General features: G+C 42.2%; 1 protein-coding gene across 1 annotated transcript in view; it reads right to left on the bottom strand.

Moving 5' to 3' along the window:
* The window catches only part of TXLNB (taxilin beta), a 46,079-nt gene that overhangs the window by 6,202 nt on the left and 20,194 nt on the right, over window positions 1-19,683 (bottom strand). Inside the window, exons 5-9 of the mRNA XM_046670108.1 lie at window positions 15,766-15,960; window positions 13,460-13,579; window positions 9,630-9,704; window positions 3,364-3,456; window positions 900-995 (exon numbers count right to left, since the gene is read on the bottom strand). Of these exons, the coding sequence (XP_046526064.1) occupies window positions 900-995; window positions 3,364-3,456; window positions 9,630-9,704; window positions 13,460-13,579; window positions 15,766-15,960 (579 nt within the window). The remainder of the gene's footprint in view (window positions 1-899; window positions 996-3,363; window positions 3,457-9,629; window positions 9,705-13,459; window positions 13,580-15,765; window positions 15,961-19,683) is intronic.

The raw sequence follows: 19,683 nt of genomic DNA, 5'->3' as shown, positions 1-19,683 counted from the left end.
TGAATGAGATGGACTGAGACCTGGCTGCCAACAATGCCTTATCCATTCTTTGGATAAACTGCCATATGCTAATCTAGCAACTGTTTGATTTATGTTGATGAATCATCAGCACATCTCTTTGAAATTGGTTGCAATTTGGGATGAATTGTTAGAACAGTAATTATAACCAGAGAAACTCACCACACACTAATTCATGATGCTGGCTGCTCAAAGTGTTCCGTTCTCCTTTTCTCTAGAAATGTCAGTTTGTGCATGAAATCGTTCCTACTCATCTTACTCCTTCACCCCCACCTTTATGCTGCTCCGTACCCTTTAAGATTTTTTTCACTTGTTTACCTGGAAAGACCTTCACCTGTAAGGCTTCTCAGGTCAAGGGCTGTGTATCTTTGCCTTTATGGTCTCAAACCTACTCAGAACCTGTCAGAATATCAGTATTTAAATACCTGTTGGAGGAATTAAACGATGTATCTCCATAACTGTCTATAAAATAGCACAGACCCTGGGTGCTTGGGCCAGTACCTTCTCTCAGGATGTTCAAATCAACTAACGCATTCATTCTGCACCCGTTACAGGCCAGGCCCTGGGAAGTTCAAAGACAAGTCAGAGGCTTATTAGCCTCTCAGGACCTCACAGTCCAGCGGGCATGCTGCTGCTTTGGGGACAGCTTTGGAATTGACAAGGAGGCATGTGGTTTATGGTCACAAAGCTCTTTAAGAGTCTGGACCCAATTTGCAATTACTTTTCTTCAATTATTTTTATTACAATTTCATACATCAGATCCCAGAAAAATTCAGCTCTTTCTCGAAGGTCATCATTTGTGCTATTAGGTTATGGTTATTTTCTAAGGATGAGCACTTTGACTAGACAGGTCAGGCAAGCTGAGGGGCGAGGCTGCTCACCTCTTCAATCATGTCCAGCAGAGCTTTGTTACAGTTCTCGAACCGGGCTTTCCACGTGGCTGTGTCCTTTTCCAGCTTCTTCATTTTCTTAGTCGTCTACAGAAATCAGAGTGTTTTAATATTAATCCTGAGGAGTTAATCTATCAAAGAAGCGATTAGTTCCATATGTGATGTCAAGAAAAGCACTTTTGTTACCAGCTGCTGAAGCAAACGCAAGTTGGATGTCAAGGACTGAAGACTAGTGAGAGGGTCACGATTTACTTCTGAATCATCTGGGTCAGTGACGAACAGACTTATTTGTACTGGAGCCAAGTCAGGAAAAAAGAACCACTTAGGGCCATGCTGTTTTGTTGTTGCTATTTTTTTCATTTAAAATAAAAATAGCTTCATTGGGTCCCAAGAATAAGCTTGCAATTTAGATAATGTACTTTATTGAATAGAAAGGTGTCAGTGAGAAAGGTGGCCTGGCTTTTTAGCCGTTCAGGTGTTGGTGATTTCGGGCCATCTGAGGAGGAGCCCCACGAAGCAGCTTGCTATCGCTGTCCTTACGTTTGTAGAGCGCGGTGGGGCTCACGGAATGTGATGACGCGCCTTATTCACTTCGTCCTCGAGAGAGCCCACAAGGGGCTCTGGTTCTGCTTCCACGTCCGCTGTACAAGCGGGACTGAGGCTCAGAGAAGCTCAGGGAAGCGGCAGGGTGGGCCTGGAGTCGCCGCTCTCCACTGAGCGCACCGTGTGCGGCGGCCGCGGGCCCCGGCTGGGGTCGGGTGGGGTGGGGTGGGGTGGGGGGCGTGGGGCGGACACCAGTGGGCGAAGTGCAGCCTGTCTTTCTCGAACTGGAGCCTGCCCACGTTCCTGGCGGCGGGCTCTCCTCTCGGCTCAGACGGCGAGCAGCACAGGGCGCGTGATCAGGCAGCAGCCCTGCGGCCCCTGCCGCTTTGTGCCAAGCTGCCCGAGGCTGGCGCCCTCAGAGGCCGAAGGCTGGCGCTCCGAGGAAGCTAGGTGAGCCTCGAGCAGTTTTTCAATTTGGATCATTTCTTAACCACGGTAGTAGTTTATAAATTTTTTAGGCTCATCAACCCCTTTAAGAATTGGATGAAATCGATGGGACCTCTCTCAGAGAAATGCAAATATGCATATCAAAGTTTTTTGCTAATTCTCGGATCTACCACTAAAAGTCTGTAAATGAACCCCAGATTAAGAACTCCTGATCTTAATCTTTAAGGTTGATTTCTCTTTAAGATTTGTGGAGAACAGATTGGCGCTCACCCGAGAGGAATGGGTGGGGGAAGGGCGAAAGGGGTAAAGAGGCACGTGGGTATGTGACAGATGGTAACTAGACTTTTGGTGGTGAACACGAAGTAGTCTGAGCAGAAGTCAAATATAATGATGTACACTTGACATTTATATGTTATAAACCAATGTGACCTCAATAAAAATAAATAAATAAAATAAAAAATAGCAAAAAAAGGATTTATTCTATATTAAAACTATGTAATTTTGAAATAAACACATTTTCCTTCTCTAATATTTATTCCAATCTTAAAACTCTATAATTTAAAAAATTTTAAAAGGTGGATGTAACAAGTGTTGGCCTACTTAAGTTTGCTCACTAGTTGTGAAATTTATCACATTTTTTATGAAAATGTTTGGAAAAAGATGTTTTCTACACTTAAAAATGGTTAATGCCAATGCTTGTTCAGAAACATAATTCTAATGGTGATTTTGTTTTGGGAAAATACTGAATTGAATAAGATTTAAACAATACATCCCACAATGACATTAGCACCTTATATTTATAAAAGAATTTTAAGTTTAAAACTCATTTAAAATATATTAATTATTTAAACTTCACACTCTTGTGAAGTCAGCAAGGGAAACAGCGTCTTGATTTATAGATAAGAAAAATGAAATTGAAGGAAGTTAGGAGAATTGTCCAATGTGACTTGATGATTATGAGCACACCCAGAATTTGAATTTAGGCTTCCATGTTCTCATTCAAGGCTCTGTCAGTTATGTTATACTACATATCTTCTCATCGAGGAAGGATGCTTTGAAATGGTATTTTCTACTCTAATATTCTACTCTTGCATATTTATATGAAAGCTTTTTTTAATCTTTACAAGATTAGACATTTTTTGATTTTGGTATAAACAACATAATGTTAGAGTGTTTGCTTTTGTCTTTTTTTTTTTTTTTAAAAAAGCTATCCATGGAGTAGAAAAAGAAAACATTCTTCCTCAGAGTGAAAATGTATCCTGGTGTTTTTGGGCTTTTCTTAAGATTAATTCCCCAGATACTTACCAATAAAAAAATACAGCCCAAATCTCATTTGCACCTGTAAATGTTTCACTACTTCGTGAAATGCACTGGAACATCTTAGTGAGAGAAAAGTGAACCCAAAGGAGGATCGCCTGTCAAAATAGAAAATGTCAGCATTCCGTGGGGGAGGAGCAACACTCACTTTATCCATTTCCTGTTTGAAAGCGGCAAACACCTCGTTGCTCTTTGTCAGCGTGCTCTGGAACTCCTCAAACCTTCCGGAGTAGAGAGTGAGCTGCAAACATGGGAAAGAGTAGGTCTATGTTTCGGCTGCTTCCAGAACGAAACAACTGGCCGTTGTTCATTATTTGAGAAGAAAAATGATTTAAGGAAATTCTCAATACAGTATTAGTAATATGTTAAGTTCTTTTATTTCTCGAGATCACCCTAGGCCAGTGATCAACCTAGTGAGTATGACGGAAGTACTTCTTTAAAGAAAAATGAAATAAGATATGTCATCATCATTTCATTATATCACAACTTTCACCAACAAACATTCACTGAGCTCTGAACGTATGCAGGGACTCGATACACAAAAGTGTTCCACATGCAGTGCCTGCTTTTGAGGGCCCTGCACTCCTGATGGGCAGACCATCCCAAAGATGAGCGGGCTACAGGACAGTGCAAACAGTGAAAACGTGCCAAGGCAGGTGCCTGATCAGGGAAGGAGGCCAGTGTGAAGGGTGATCACATGATCCATGTTTTTGTGGAGAAGGTGAGCCTTGAACTTGGTCTGGAAGGAAGTGAGAAAGTAGACAAATGAAAAGACGTGATGATAGAAATGTGGGCCAGACACGGGCTAGGGCCATGGCCATCATGCAGCTTGTGCCACTCTGGGCAACTGTCTTCCATTTTAGATATTGTGGTCTTGTATATTTATGAATACAATGTTCTAGTCAATAGCAGTGAAATGTCCCTTTTCATCAGAATAGCTTATGATAGTAATTTTCTACAGATAGAAATAACGAGTCTTGAGGAAGGAATGCCTTTTTCTAATGTGCACAAAGAAGCATCAAATGGGTGAGCAGTGGCAAATGCGTGGCTCACTACAGGCGTCTGCAGAAGAGACTTTGTGCCTCCACACTCGAGGCTCACACGTGGGGCGGGAAGAGGGTGAGACAGGGAAGGAAACTAAGTGCTTGATTGTTAGTGACAGTAATACAATAATAAAATCTTGCTTTTAAAAATAATTCTAGGATTGTGTGATCTGAGTGAGATTTAATATGGATGGTCCAAGTTAGGAAAGCCTCCATTTTAAAATGAGTCTTTGGTACCTTGACAGTCAGGAAGAGCCCAGGTCCTCCAACGGACACAAGAACTCCTTTGAGCAAAGTTGCAGAATCCAGCAGCAAAGAACCTGACACTGCCCTTGGTAGACGGGGACGGTTGGGTTACAGGCCAGAGGGAAGGCAGCAAGAGGCCAGCAGGGGTACCCGTGGGACTGTGGTCTCAAAAGCAGAGAAGAGGGTGCTGGGCAGAAAGCCAGCAGACTGGAGTGCTCCCAGTCTCTGGCAGGAGGCAGAGGGAGTGTGTGCGAGTCAAACTGAGAAAATTTGCTTCTCTAGAGCGGCTCATTCTCAAATAAGTCAGAACAGCAGAGATAACAGAATGATAACATAAAACTTGTCCATAGGATATAGGCTTTCCAAAGAAGAGTCAAACAACAGCTGGCCATCACTCTGAAATCACTTAGTGCTGTGAGTATGTGACAGAGCTTGGGGCAGTCTGGTGGCCTAACATTTGTTTCTCATGATTCCTTGGCATCCAGATTAAAGGAGATTGGGTAAAGGGCTGAGGGAATTTATGGCCAGGAAGGTACCCAGGGTTTTACACACACACAAACAGTGCATAAGACAATACTTACTCTTGTTATGTGCAATGCACTCTTGACATATTCTATTTGTTTCATTTTTTTCAAAGTACTGACTGGGAGCCACTGAACTGATTTCAGGGCCCATGAATAGTTCCAGCCTCCCAATTTGGGAGGCTCTACCCTAGGTGCGCTCCCGTGGGCCCAGCTGCCTAGACTGCACATGGGCTAGCTCTAGGGTGGCTCTACCCTAGGTGCGCTCCCGTGGGCCCAGCTGCCTAGACTGCACATGGGCTAGCGGTCTAACGGTCTAGGGTGGGAGCAACTCCAGGCAGCTCACCCTCTCCACCTTCCATCCCTAAATCTGTTCATTTGCATCCGTGGCCAAGTGCTCTTGTTAATTTCTTTTTCTTACTTCCTCCCTTTGTTTTTCCAACTTCCGAGTGATTCCAGCAGAGTTATGTGGGGGTCGCACACTGTGTTTCCCCCGAGCTGGGCCTGCCCAGTGCCTCTGCAGCCCTCTAGCTGCAGACAGGTGGGGTGGGAGTACCCGGCCTTGCTGCGTCCCGAGAGTAAGCAGCCCTACCGCTGCCCTCTGCCCCTTCTCTGGGCAAAACGCTCTTTCTGGGGTATCAGTTGGGCAGACTTTGCTTCCCTTCCCCACTTTTCTCATGGCGTGGAGAAGGCAGACCCTGAGAGCGCCTGCAGTCTCGCTCCTCACCACCTCTTCTGGCCTTTGCCAGTGACAATTTTTTTCCCCTCAACTTTTTTCTTTTCTTAAATTTTTAATTGTGGTAAAATGTACATAACATAAAATTTACATCTTAAGCATTTAAGTGTATGGCTCAATAGTGTTAAGTATGTTCACATTGTTGTACAGCCAATCTCCAGAACTTTCTCATGTTGCAAAACTGAAACTCTGTTCCCATTAAACAACTCCCCATTTCCATTTTTAGTGACTGTTTTTAATATTCTGCTTTTCTTCCTATTTGACCTCTTTGTCATGGGTGGCAAGCCTGTGTGGATTACCCTTTTCTCAGGCAACCAGCTTTAACCCTCTCTGCGTACCCTCACTAAAGTGTGTGCTTCCTGTTTACTGCATGGCTGTTTGCTGGCGGGATGTTCCCTCACTCTTACGCTGACGTGATGCATGTTTGGTTTGATGTGTCATATTCTGGCTCTCGCTTTGCTAGTTCAGAGAAGCATGGGACATCCAAACTTGTCCAAAGCATCCCTGCCAGAGGCAGAAACAGGAGCAGACTATTCGAGGGTTAGTACTAACAATTGCCACAACTTTTCACTTTTAAATGGACTGAGTGACATACATATTCTTTTAACAGATCACTGAATTTTAGTCACAAGCATTCATCTCACATAGGAAACAGAACTGTGTTTAAGAATTGTCTTAGCAAACTTATGAGATTTGGTTTGAGAAGAAGTCCGATCACAAGAGGAGTCGCCGAGGAATCTCCTCTCATCCTGGGTAGATAAGGTGAGGACTTGGAAGTTTAAAGACTGATGACCCGTTCTCACAATTTACTCACTGATCTTTCCCCTTGGGGAGTCTTTGTGTCTGTGTTGCTGAGTTGTGTTTGTATTGCTGACTTTTCACATCTACCGCCATCTTCATCCTTATCAATCCAATGAACACTCTATTTGTAGTGACAACTGTATCCCATTGATCATCTCTGACATTTACTCTGTTGCCTTGGTTTGTGTAATTGAAAGCCAGACATCTCTTCCCTAAGTGAGAATCATGCCCCATACTGGCAGGCTGTTGTCTTATGAGTGAAAAGTGACTTCCATCTAGGAAAGCACAATCTGCCCTTCATATTTCTTTTGCTCAGACCATGGAAATGGGGACTAGGCTGCCCCTTCCTGTCACCTCACCCCTTCAGCACTATGCAAAATAATCTGTGATAGATTGTTTTTCAGGGTTTAAAAGTTTTAAAAATATAATTTTGATACTTTTCAAGAGGAACTTGTTTAAACGTTATTATACATAGGGATTTTGGGCCTCTATGTTCTTTTGATGATTAAGTAATTATTGGAATTTTGAAAGCATCTTGAAGACAAAAGAGACAGACCAAGGAGAATCTTTGCCGAGGGAGCTGCATGCCGCAGAAGAGGAGGCAGCGGGAGGAGAGGGCCAGTGCGCTCGGCTCAGGCTTCATCAGCTCTGGAAGTTCTCCACGTCCACGAACTAGAGCTGAACAGGGTCTTAAGATCATCTTTACATCAGTTCTTAAACTTTTTTGTAACTAAAGCCTCTTTTTGTGTCATAAATCTCTATATGGACCCTCACCTATGAAATATTAATATTAGCTCATATGCTAATTGTTAGTTTTTCTATTAGTGTTATTATCACTGGATTGAGTTTAATTAGGCAATGTTTTTGACTCTCTCATTGATTGCTGTATCTCCAACATCTAGAACCATGCCTAGCACCTAGAGGTGCTTAATCAGTATTGGTTGAGTTATTTATGCTTATGATGGACCAGGCACAGACATAAGTGCTTTGCATACATAGCTTGAACATGAGCTGCATATATTACATATTCATTAGCTCATTTTCCTTTTATAGACATAATCAAACATGTGAATAATTGCCATTCATAGCTGCTGAGCGAGAGCTGACACAATGCCAAAAACAGCTACATTTTAGATGGTAGCTGCTGCCTCACGTGCTGTCACGTTTCGGAAATCCTGAAAAGTAATGGGCCTCCCAAAGGTCGGAGGACTCCAGGTGGGCTCACTGATCATTACAGCATCCATATTTTACAGACAACGACATTTAGGTCCGGGAGGTGCACAGTCAGACAACTTCTCAGCAAAAGAGCCAGGAATCTGATCCTTGTCCCTGGACTCAGTCCAGGATTGAGAGATGGATGAGGAACATTGGCAAGTCCAGAACCCCTGCTAGGTGCTTTTTCAAATTTGAGAGGCATAGGCAGGAATTGGATCACCCTTTTATGTTTTATTTCATGGGTCATTAGAAGCCTAGATTCTGATGCCAGCTGAATGACTCACTCTCAGCCCAGAGTCTAATGGTATTAATCTAATCTCCTCAAGCCCTTTATCTTCATGGAGTGTAGAGGAGTAGGGATTGCTTGTAACAGATGATGCGCATGATGAGAATAGCTTCAAGCGTTGTCTTTTGTGCCCCTCAAGGTTCTGTCCTGTGATGGGGCAGAGACAGAGCTGGAAGCCCTGACTTGATTCTCTGGACTCCCCGCGGAGAGGCTGCACCTCCTTTCTCCTGCCTGCTCCTGGTTGGGGAGCCCCTACTGCTGACATCAGCCCCACACCATGATGTGGTGGGGTCCCTGACGGCCTAAAGGAAGACCTTGAGTTTGTAACTCGAGCCTAGTCTTTCAACTCTGGGTCCTTTGATTCTATTAATGGTAAAATATATTTTGGTTCTAATTTCTATGTAGTTAGTATTTTAAATCTATTTTGTACATTATCTCACCAGGGAAAACAATTCGTGGTTGCATTTGGTGCACACAAGGAAAAGGATGCTTTAGGAAAGTTGGATATCAAAATGTTATCTGTGTTTTTATCTATGCAGTGGTAGAATTTGTGATTTTAAGTTTCTTATTTTCCTTATTTGCTTTTTTATGAACAAGTATTCATTGAACTTGTTCATTCATACAATGAACAAGTAGTTTTTTTTTTATAATGAGCAAGTATTCAGCAGTCAGCACATAAACATTTACACGTGAATTATGCAGATCTTAGTTAGTGTAGCTGCGCAGCTCTGAAGGCTTCCAGTTGCCTCACCTTCTGTGGATTTGCTCTCACTTTACCGTCCCTTTAGCCTCAGGCAGCAGGGGAGCTATAGCTCCTCAGTGGCCCTCCAGTGGCAGGACGACTGCCCTGAAATCTGACCAGGCAGTTTGCCAGGAGGGCAGAGCCCCAGGGGCACGGGAAAGACCCATAGGCCTGGCTTTCCTCCAGAGTCAGCTGTTGCTATTTTTGAGTCTGAATTGTTGTTATTTTTGAGTCTAAAATATGAATTTGTAGTCCAGTCAAAACACACACATGACGTCACAAGGCCAAATCAAAATGGCTCCTGACTTGTCTGCCATTTCCAGTCATTCGCCACTGACAAGGCCCACCTCTGCTAGCACAAAAACTTGGGCACTGACTCTATTTTTCTAATTTCCTTTTATTATGAATAGTATCAGACTTGTAAGGGCATTTTTAATGTTGACAGTTGTAGATAGTGCGTCTGAAAAGATTACCTTTTATTCTTATCTTACTAGGGTGATGGGGAGGAGAGAGAGAGGATGTACGACCTGATAGGCGGGAACCTGGACACCAGCTTATGCTGGTTGACCGTCTTGGCGCCCTCACTTGTATGTCAACAAACCTTTTTACTGGAGGTTATTGGTGCAGAGCATTTATTTTTCTTAGATATAATATTATGTTTTCATTTTTACTTAAAAATAATAAATATGGAGTTATTCTTCATTTCCAGCTCCTGTTCCCCCTCCCCTGCCACGTGTAAGGCCTTATGCAGACTCCCTTTGGCTCACAGCCTCTTGCTTGGGAACAGCAAGGCAAGCCCCCCGTGCACTGTGGCCCCGCTTCACCTGAGCCTGCAGGACCGTCTCCTGTTCCTTCAGCACTTTGGCCTGAAGCTTCCACTCTGCCGCCTGGTTCAGCAGCTGTGAGAGAGACAATGCGTGGAAAGACAGTCAGATTGCCTTGTAAATTGCCATTTGGTTGTAACTTATATATAAACTTAATAACTTGCTAGTTAACCCCCTTAAGTAATTTTTTGGGAACTTTGTAAAGAATCTAAGAAAGCTAAGAAAATGACTAATCTTAAAAGTTGGATTCTCAACTAAAAATTAGGGTTCTAATGGAAAAAAAAGGGAAAAATAGTCTCCAACTCAAGCATAAAATCACACAAAATTCAACCTCCCACCAAATTCTGGAATCTTCTCTAGCAATCCTGACCAACATCATTTGGCTTCTGCTTGAACAGTTCCACAACATCCCCACCTGGGACATTGTTGTGAGCAGCTGTTCCTTTATGGCAAACCCAAAGTTTTTCTCCTCGACCACTGTGCTCCACCCTTAGCATGCATCAGAATCTCCTAAGGATCATGTAAAAATGCAGATCCCTCTCAGAGACTATGAGCTGGAAAGTACAGGTTGTGTGGACTCTGTACTTATAGCAAATACCAAGAATGGTTTGGATATTGGTGGCCGTGGTTTACATTTTGAGAAACACTGGCTTAGAAATTTGACCTATTGTTCTGAATCTTGTGTAAGGTTTACAAGATGAGCCTCATCCCTCTTCCAGAAGGCAGCCCTTCAAATACAACCAAGGCCTTCATATCAAACATGAGCAGAACTCGGAGCTGATGGGTTAAATTGAAAACGTTGTTTTAGGCATAAAAATGACACACACATTCGTAAAACACACCATTTTAACTTAAAAATGTATGTTCATTTATTTATCAATTTTGATGTAGGGCTGTGGTCTCTGTTTGGGTATGTATGGATCTTTTGATTGGAATTCAGAGTTTTGTTTTGTTTTGTTTTGTTTTTTTGGTGAGCAAGATTGTCCCTGAGCTAACATCTGTGCCCATCTTCCTCTATTTTGTATGTGGGACGCCTCCACAGTGTGGCTTGATAAGCAATGCATAGGTCTGTGTCAGGAATCTGAACTTGTGAACCCCGGGACACTGAAGCAGAGCATGTGAACTTAACCACTATGCCACCTGGCTGGACCCCAGAGCTTTATTTTGTTTTTACAAAAATCATATCCATAATGTGCCATACAAGGATTTATAATATTTTTTCTTTTTTAAACGATTGTGCTAGAACCTAAAGATATTTCTGAAGTTGCCTGATTGGATAATTCTCTAGAGTTTTACAACTGTCTCAGTCTTCTACAGCTACTCACATGGAGTTTGAAAATTGCTTTTTGCTATTTGCTTGCATTTAGTCTTTCAAAGCATTAAGCGTAGTTTTCCTAGAAACATCTTTCTTTCCACACTGACTTCATCAGTTTATGTGTAATTCTGTTGATGTACATGATACAAAAACCAGGACAACTGCAGAGAAGAGGCTTTCGAGCCGAGGGCTGATTCTTGGTCTGCTCCATCTGACTTAGCTGGGCCACCCTGTGTAGACATTCCTGAGGGGCTGACTGACACAGTAGTCAGAGTGCTGGGGGCATCGGTCAGTGCGTCTACAGAGAGAAAGGCTGACAGCCTTGGGTAATGTGGCTGGTCAGTCAGGTGGCTGTCAGTTAAGAAGTTTCTGTTGTATTCGAAGATAGGCTGATTTAAATTTCTTTTCTTTTTGTTTATCCCCTTTGTAAAAAAATGTCCATGAGGCCCATGCAGTACTTTTGTAATCAGAACAAAAAAACAATAAAATCATTCTTTTTAAAAACTTGAAGGCATCTTTTTTTCTTATCCAAGTTTATATTTTTCCCGTGGCTTTATCCCTCCATTTGTAAAATGGGTTCTCTCTGTTCTTTGATGCCTCCCAGTGAGAGTGAAGATCAATTCTTATGGAAGTGCAGTTGACTCAGAGTATGAGGGGTTTGGGGCAGCTACGAGTAGAAGACGGGCAGCGCCCCCCTGGCCGTCTGAGCAGTGTGTGGGCAGTGTCCCTGGCCCTTGCTTCCCCTCGCAGGCTGAGGAGCCCTGCCTGATGGGTGGTCCCCAATCAACAGGGAGGCATGTGGCTGCCTCTTCTGTTTGGGTGAAGAAGCCCCCCAGCTCTAACTTGATATTTCATCACTTTCAAAAAGAAGCATCAAACCAACAGCAGAATATCTATTTTCTAGGATTCTGAATAATTAAATGCTTCTTTTCTTCCTCTGAGAGCTAGGTTGTAGATGGATTTAAAAATTAATCTTTTTATTAAGAGCACATGGACTTCTGACTTGAAATTATCCAATGTCCATCAGGTTATGTTCTCTAAAATTCATGCTTTTGTTGCTACTTTTGAAAATGGAAGTTATTTTTAAATCACTATTCTAACAAATTAAAGTAATTGTAGTCTGATTTTGGGTAAATGCAAAGCTTGTGATCAAATGTTAAATGGCCAAATTTGAATAATCCATCCATTGACTGTGTCTTAAATCTCTCTCCCCAGCAACAGACACACACTTGCACCGTGGCCCTGAAACTGGCCTCTGAGTGCGCTGTCCTCTCACAGGGCCGGGCTCAGGGTCCAGGCCCACGGGGATGTGGAGTTGTGTTGGAAGTGTGACCAGCAAGTCGTGGTCACTCAGCAGCATACGACCTTATACAAGGTGCATGTCCTCTTTGAGCCTCAATTCTCTCATCTGGACAATGACCCCACAGCTGTTTTGCAGCGTTTGGGGTTGACGTACGAGATGTCAGTAAAAGCCACCACTCAGCTTCTTAAACTAAAGACTCAGGAGTTGTGCTGACTCCTCCCTGTCCTTACTGTTGCCATCTTCAGTTCAGAGCCATGCCTGTTGGTTTCACATCAAAAACATAATTTTTTGTCCATGTCCAGCTCTCCTTCTCCACTGCCACCTCCCTCAGCCAAGCCGTCCCCACACCCACTGAGACTTCTTCAGGGGCCTCCCCACCACTCTCTCCTCGCTCCCTTGCCCTTCTTGAGCTCATTTTCCACCCAGGGGCCAAATCCATCTGTTACAGATACAAAGCACATCGTGTCACTTCCTTTGCTAAAACTACCCAGTACTTTCCCATTGTATTTAAAGTCCAAACTACTTTCCAAGCCTGCAGAGTTACACAGTTTGGCCGTCTCAGCCTCTCCAACTTCATTTTGACCCTTCCTCCCACTGGGTCAATGTGTTCTTGCTTCCTCGACCTTTTCCTATTTCTGGAGGATGCCAAGCTGGTGCCAGCATTGGGCCTTTGTCACTGCTGCAGACACTGCTGCTGGAGACCGCTTCCCTGGGTCCTTCTGTCAGGCAGGGTTAGGCTCCAGCATCCTCCTCTCCAGGAGGCCATCCTGTGATCCAGTCTAAAGTAGGGCCCCTCCTGCTGCCTCTTCTCAGTTCCTCCTCATTTCCCCAGGAGCACTAATCATTATCTGAAGTTATCTTCCCTCATTTGTTTGCTATTTATAGCCTATCTCTGCCCAGTTAGATTCTAGTCTGCACGCTGAGACGTGGCCTTCTGGGTCTTGTCCACATCTGTCCCTCAGCATCTAAGATGGTGTTTAGCATATGACAGGTGCTTGAAAAAGATTTGTTGAATGGATGCGTGACCATTTTATGTACAAGATAGTGTAGGTACAGTGCCGCCTACTGGGCTGGCCACTTAGTTCTCCAGGGAAGCTCAGGCTCCCTCTCCATCGGTCTAGTGCTCTAGGACCATTATCAAAAATAACTTTCTCAGTGGCTCTCAGACCCCAAGGCAGACCAGACAAATACACAGATTCAAACGATAAATACATATTCCTTTTCTTGTTTGTGTCGCTCCTCTGCTTCCTGCATCATTTCTTGCGCCTGCTCCAGCTTCGCGTCCACCAGCTTCTGCTGTAGTTCTCTGTGTTTAAATATTTTGTCCAGATGCTGAGGAAAAAATAAAGGGCACACATCAGGCTTGACTTATCGGTGCTGAAAATGTAAAATCAAGAAGTGATATTCACACAACCACGAATTCTTCAGGTTTTAAGAAGGAAAAAAAGAGGGGAATTAATGCATTGACATTATTTATAGTTTTACGCAAAAGCCATAAACTGGCGAAGGCCCTGGCAGGTTGCCCCACACAAAGATGGCTGCCGTGGGTGGCGCTGCCCCCGCTCAGCAGTGTGCACTCCAGAGGAGCGGCGCTCTCTCTAAATCTGGTAACTGTGAGGCACGCTACAGAGATGGGCGGCACAGCGGCACTCACACTTGCTTTCTGGCTCTTTCTATGAATAAAAAACCGCTTTTAATCGCAACATTAATACGATTTATTGTGAATTCTCCTCTACATTCTTGCCTCAAGGGTTGTGAGGAAGTTCTGGGCACCAGCATGTGGCTCCGGGTCTGGGACTGGGTGGGGAGCCCCCTGCTTTCAACTCTGTTGCTCTGGGGGGCAAGATGAGGCCAAAGGTCGTGTCACAGATGAACTGATACACACACGTGCTACTGCTGCCCGCAGGCCTTTTGACCTCTCTGCTGCTTGGTGAAGAGAAGCTTCTAACTCTGCCTCGCGTGGAGAATTTCTTGGTCATCAGAAGTCTCATTGGCAAGAGGACACGTGGGACTCTCTCCCTGGGCCTCACCTACAGCTGATCCCAGGAGCAGCCAGCTGATCTAAGCTGTCTGAGGTCTCTCTGGAGAGTGTGTGTATTTCCTTTCAGCTCCTTCCCCTTTGCTTTCACTCGAGCCTCTACTCTGGGGCAGAGCTGATCCCATAGGAGATGGACACAGCATGGCTTCTGTTTGCTGTGAGGAGTCTCCTGATTCGCCTAACGGCTGCTGCCATGGTGCTGGCTCAGTTTTTTCTCGATAAAACGTCAGCATGTAGCCAACAGAGTCACTTTGACTATATTATGGTACATTTTAAGGCAGAGATTTAAAATGTGGGTGGGATGGGGAAAGGAATATGATATATTAAAATCCTGAGGGGGCATCTGGAGTCTTAAAAACATATTAAATATTAAAAGATAATTTTGGAATAATAAACGATTCTTATAGTCCCTCTAAAGTAAACTATTGAAAGCAAAACCCTTTTGGCTTTCATGCCTGTGGATAAGAGATTTAATTTTGTGGCCTCTGCTTCCCATCTATAAAATGTGGATAATGTTGTTTTCTAGTGCATAAGATTTTTGAGACTCTTGAACGACGTATTGTATATAAAGTATAGTCTTAGCACATTGTCTGGCACAAACCAAGCACTGAATAAACAATGCCATTACTGTTACAATTATTACACTATTAATACCGTTATTAAATTGTGGGGTATATAGAATACAGACCCATAATTTAGATGACGTGGTGCTTCCTAAGAGGAAGTGTGTGAGATACTTTTTGGCTCTAAAGTGAGAGTTTTATAAGGGCTGAGAAAGACTGTTTTCAAGGATAACTGTGCTCTTGCCTACCACTTTCTTTTTTTATTATAGTTTTCTTTTTATTGAGGTCATGTTGGTTTATAACATTGTGTAAATTTCAGTCTATATTGTTATATTTCAGCTTCTGTATAGAGTACATTGTGTTCACCACCAACAGTCTAGTTTTCCATCTGTCACCATACACATGTGCCCCTTTCCCCCTTTGCCCTCCCTCCACCTCCTCCCCTCAGGTAACTATCAATCTGTTCTCCTTACCTATGTGTTTGTTTGTTTGTCTTCAACATGTAAGTGAAATCATACAGTAACTGTCTTTTTCTGTCTGAATTATTTCACTTAGCACAATACCCTCAAGGTCCATCCATGTTGTGGCAAATGGTACAGTTTTGTCTTTTTATGGCTGAGTAGTGTTCCATTGTGTATATATACCACATCTTCTTTATCCTTTCATCCGTTGAGGTGCACTTTCTATTTATTGCCTTTGTTTTGCAGTGATTCCAGTTTGAAGAAATCTCATATGACTTCCAGCCAGGTATTTTCTAATACATGTGTTTTTATTTTGGTTAGTAAAAGAAATCCAATCCTAAATATGAAGCCTGTGAGAGGGCTCGCCACATCTTCCTTATTAGCCAAGTCCCCACCCTCACAGCCCAGATCTGGACCTACTTACAGCGCCTCTACGTGGTTTGGTCTGGTTCTCACCTCCTCTCTGAGCTCGTACTGATCAATGATGCTTTTCAGTTTCTCTGCAAGCTCTGTGTTCTCCTGACACAGCTTCATATTTCGCTCACTCTGCTGCTCAATCTGGGCCTGGATATCCGTCAGGGTGCTCTGGAAATGATTTGTGATCTCCTTCCTTTTCTCCTCCTCCTCACGTGCCCGCTGAAGGGTTTCCTCCTGTGGATGAAAAGCAAAATATTTTGTGATGCCGGTTTGCGTGCACTCTTGGTTTATAGAACGCAGGGTTAGGTCGGTGAGAGGTGAGGAGTGTGCAGGGTAAGGAAGATGTTCTCCTCAATTGTCCAGAGTTAACGTTGCTGAGCCCCAAAATAAATGTATGAGCAAAGGTTTCAGCTGTGAATACGCAGCCACTCTGAGCAGGTGCAGTGAGGACCTTGAATTTGATAGTTGGTGACGAATAGGCTTGTTTTAAAGATGACGGGACTCCTGCTTAGTGAATGAACTGCAGTGATCTCTAACAAACGTGCTATGGCACAATTCTGATCTTTTGGCTGTGGCCTGGAGAAAAGGCCACGCGGTTACTGATTGATGAGACAGAGCATGTGTTCCCTTGGTTTGGTAAAGAAAGAAGAACAATAGATCTTTATTCCTCTATCAAAATTATGGCATATTAACCACACAATTGTATTATCTAAGTTTAGTAAATATAAGTGATCACAATATAAACTTTCTCTTAATAAGAAAAAACTTTCATCCAAGAGCTTAAAAAGGAAACTGGTTGTAGATTAATTCCAGTAATTAAAGAATGTGACAGGAAATCTTTGAAAATAAGGGGGATATTTTATTTCTGAAAGAATGGTCATCCCACATGTCACATAGGGTTATGGAAATGTTAAATGCAAATTCTGAATCTGAAAGCAGTAGTGAGTTTCTAATCTTCTTTAACTCTAAAATGAAATGTCTAATGTTTCTCTCTTCCACTTTGTTAATATTCAGAGTTGGAAATTAACTTTTATGCCATTTCTGTTCTATTTTCTCCTAAATCAGAACTCTCCATTCACTGCTAGCTACTAACAATGTATCTAAATTTTCCCCATATCCTGATTGATGGTTGTTGGCTTTGTGATTATTCCTTTCATTCTTTTGGAATAAAAGGGTTTAATATTGCTACATCATACCAAAGATAGAAACACTGCTGACAAGTGATGCAGACATTTTAGGATTCCTTTCAGTTCTGACTAATTGTTATTATGAAAGCTTGCTTCATTGTTGGCAAGTAAAATTATATGGCATTTAGTTGCCTACCATGATCAAATTATGTAACAGGATTTTTAAAAAGACATAATGATTTAAACAGAAGAAATTGTGCAAATCTTTATTATGATGGTAGAATAATGTGATCAAAATAAAAACTGATGCTGAAAATATATGCTGTGGAAATGTTTTAATTTATCAATAGATGTCCTCTTTCCTCTACAATATTAACATATTTTCTAACTTCCGATATCAGAATCATAATTTATTCATGGTATAAACATTCATTGAGTGACAATTTCTTAGGGATGTTATAGAAGATATTTGCACTTCCTAATCCGAGGAAATTAACTGAGAGGTCATTTCCCTGAACTTTGTCTGCTGACACTTTTATATGTATTTTACTAAAGATGATTATGGCCATCTACGTGGCATGAATATACACGTGATGGTGACCGTGTCCTTACTGCTCCCGACTCGCTCAGAAGCCAGCAGCCTCCTAGGTTAGAACCACAGATCACGGCCCGAATGCCGTTTGCATTTAGACTGTTCCCCTGTCAGTGAGCTTCCTGCTGGCAACTGGCTACAGAAAGAAGTCCCGGGTGTATTAAACGCATCTGAAACCATCACAGCACCCAATCCTGGCCCACAACATGGCATCTTGCATTTTACGTTATGTTGTTTCTCAATGAAAGAAAGATAAATCCAGCAAAATCTTATAAAACTTGTGTCCATTGATAAAGAATTTAGAATGATTTGGATGGTGTCTGAGATAAAATTTTCTTTATCAAGTGTATTATTCAAAGTGAAAATTAATAATGCCAATAATTGAAGGACTAAGTCTGAAATAACTAAGAAAACAAACTTTGTAAGCATCATTGTCATATTAGAACTGGTGCCTGGCACATAACCCATAGGTGCCTGGTAAGTGCGTATTTAGTGAATCAGTGGCTTGTTAACTTACATAGAAACATGTAAGTAACTTGGACTGCGTAATTCCTATAGTCCCTTCCACATCAAAATTCTGTGACATTCTGATAACAGATCATACTCACCCCTTTATTAAAATCATGTTTCCTGAGACACTTACCCATTTCTTACTGGGCAGTTGTTTTTCAGTATAATTTGAAGCTCAGATTTATTGCTTCAAATATATGTAGTATTTTGTTGAAATAAGCCCATGTCTCAGACTTTCACTAGTCTTTTTCTAAATTATCCTAAATTGTGAGGTTTTGTGGGATTTTTTTGACTTATTGATGAATAAATTTTAATAAAGAATAGTAAAGGTTAAAATGTATGGTAGTGGAAAGGGTCTGGGTATGCATTCTCTTCCTCTATCTTCCCCAGCTCCTGGCACGTGGATTTTTGAATCAGATTCACTTATACTGTTTCACTAGCGTGGCCAAGGAAGCTCATGCCACAGCGACCCTTCTATAGATAACAGCTGTAAACTCGGACAAAATGCAAGAAACAGCTAATTAAAGGCATTAGAGAGTCAACAAAATCAGGCAGATTTTGGAGGGAAGTTGACACCTGTAAAAAGGAATAGTATGTTGTAAGTTTCCCATTTTGTATAGCTTTTAGCTTGAGGGGAGGCTGCAATTGGCAGCTGTACAGGATGGTTAAAACTCTCATAGAAAACCTACCATCTTTCTGATCCGAAGAATAAAAGTACAGAGTTCTGGGCAACTATAGTTACTGGAAGGTGAGGGGAGATTCCCGGGAAAGAGAATCAAAGTGAGAGAGAGCCCTAAATTCTGTGAATAAACTGCCCAAATCTTTGGCTGACCCTGAACCACACATGTGCAAGGCAGACTCAAAGCAACTTAGCTAAGGAAAAAAGAAAGAAACTGAGATTTGAGCTGCTGCCCAAAAGAGATTTGGTAGTTTGGTTCTAACCAAGTTAACTGCCTTCCAAAGAAAAACAGAATCAACATTTTTCAAGGAGTATCTTACAATCCATGTTCTCCACAACACAACATCCAGGATACAACCTGCAATGACTTGACGTGAACAAGAAAATGTGACCCATTCTCAAAAGAAAAGACTATCAGAGAAGGCCTATTCCATAATGACCCAGGAGTGCAGTTATCAGAAAAGAATTTTAAAACTGGTATTATAACTATGCTCATTGATATAGAGGAAAATACTATCTCAATAAATGAAAAGATAGGGAAATCTCAGGAGAGAAAAACAGTCTGTAAATAAGAATCAAATGGAAACTCTGGAGTTAAAAGTTACAAAATATGAAATTTAAAAATCACTGGATGGACTTAGAATAGAGATGACAGAGGAAAGAGTCAGTGACTGTGATAACAAACTAATAAAATTATCTAATCTGAAGATAGAAGAGAGAAAGGATTGGTGAAGAACATGGAGAGAGACTCAGGACCTGTGAGACAACATCAAAGGTCTAACACAAATAGAGTTAGAATCTCAGAAGGAAAGGAGAGAGAGAGACTGGGACAGAAAAAATATTTGAAGAAATAATGGCGGAAACTCCCCCAAATTTGGTGAAAGACATAAATTACAGATAAGGGAAGCTCAGCAAATGCCCAAGAAGAATAAATAGGAAGAAAACCGCATCTGGGCATAAAGCAGTCAAAGTTCTAAAAACCAAAGACCAATAGAAAAACCTTAAAAGTCACCAGAGATAAATGACACATCACAGATAAGGGGACAACA

Source organism: Equus quagga, chromosome 8 (genome assembly GCF_021613505.1).
Source record: "Equus quagga isolate Etosha38 chromosome 8, UCLA_HA_Equagga_1.0, whole genome shotgun sequence".
NCBI lineage: Eukaryota > Metazoa > Chordata > Mammalia > Perissodactyla > Equidae > Equus > Equus quagga.
The sequence above is the reverse complement of the archived record's forward strand: the minus strand, read 5'-3'. Positions and strand labels throughout refer to the sequence as shown.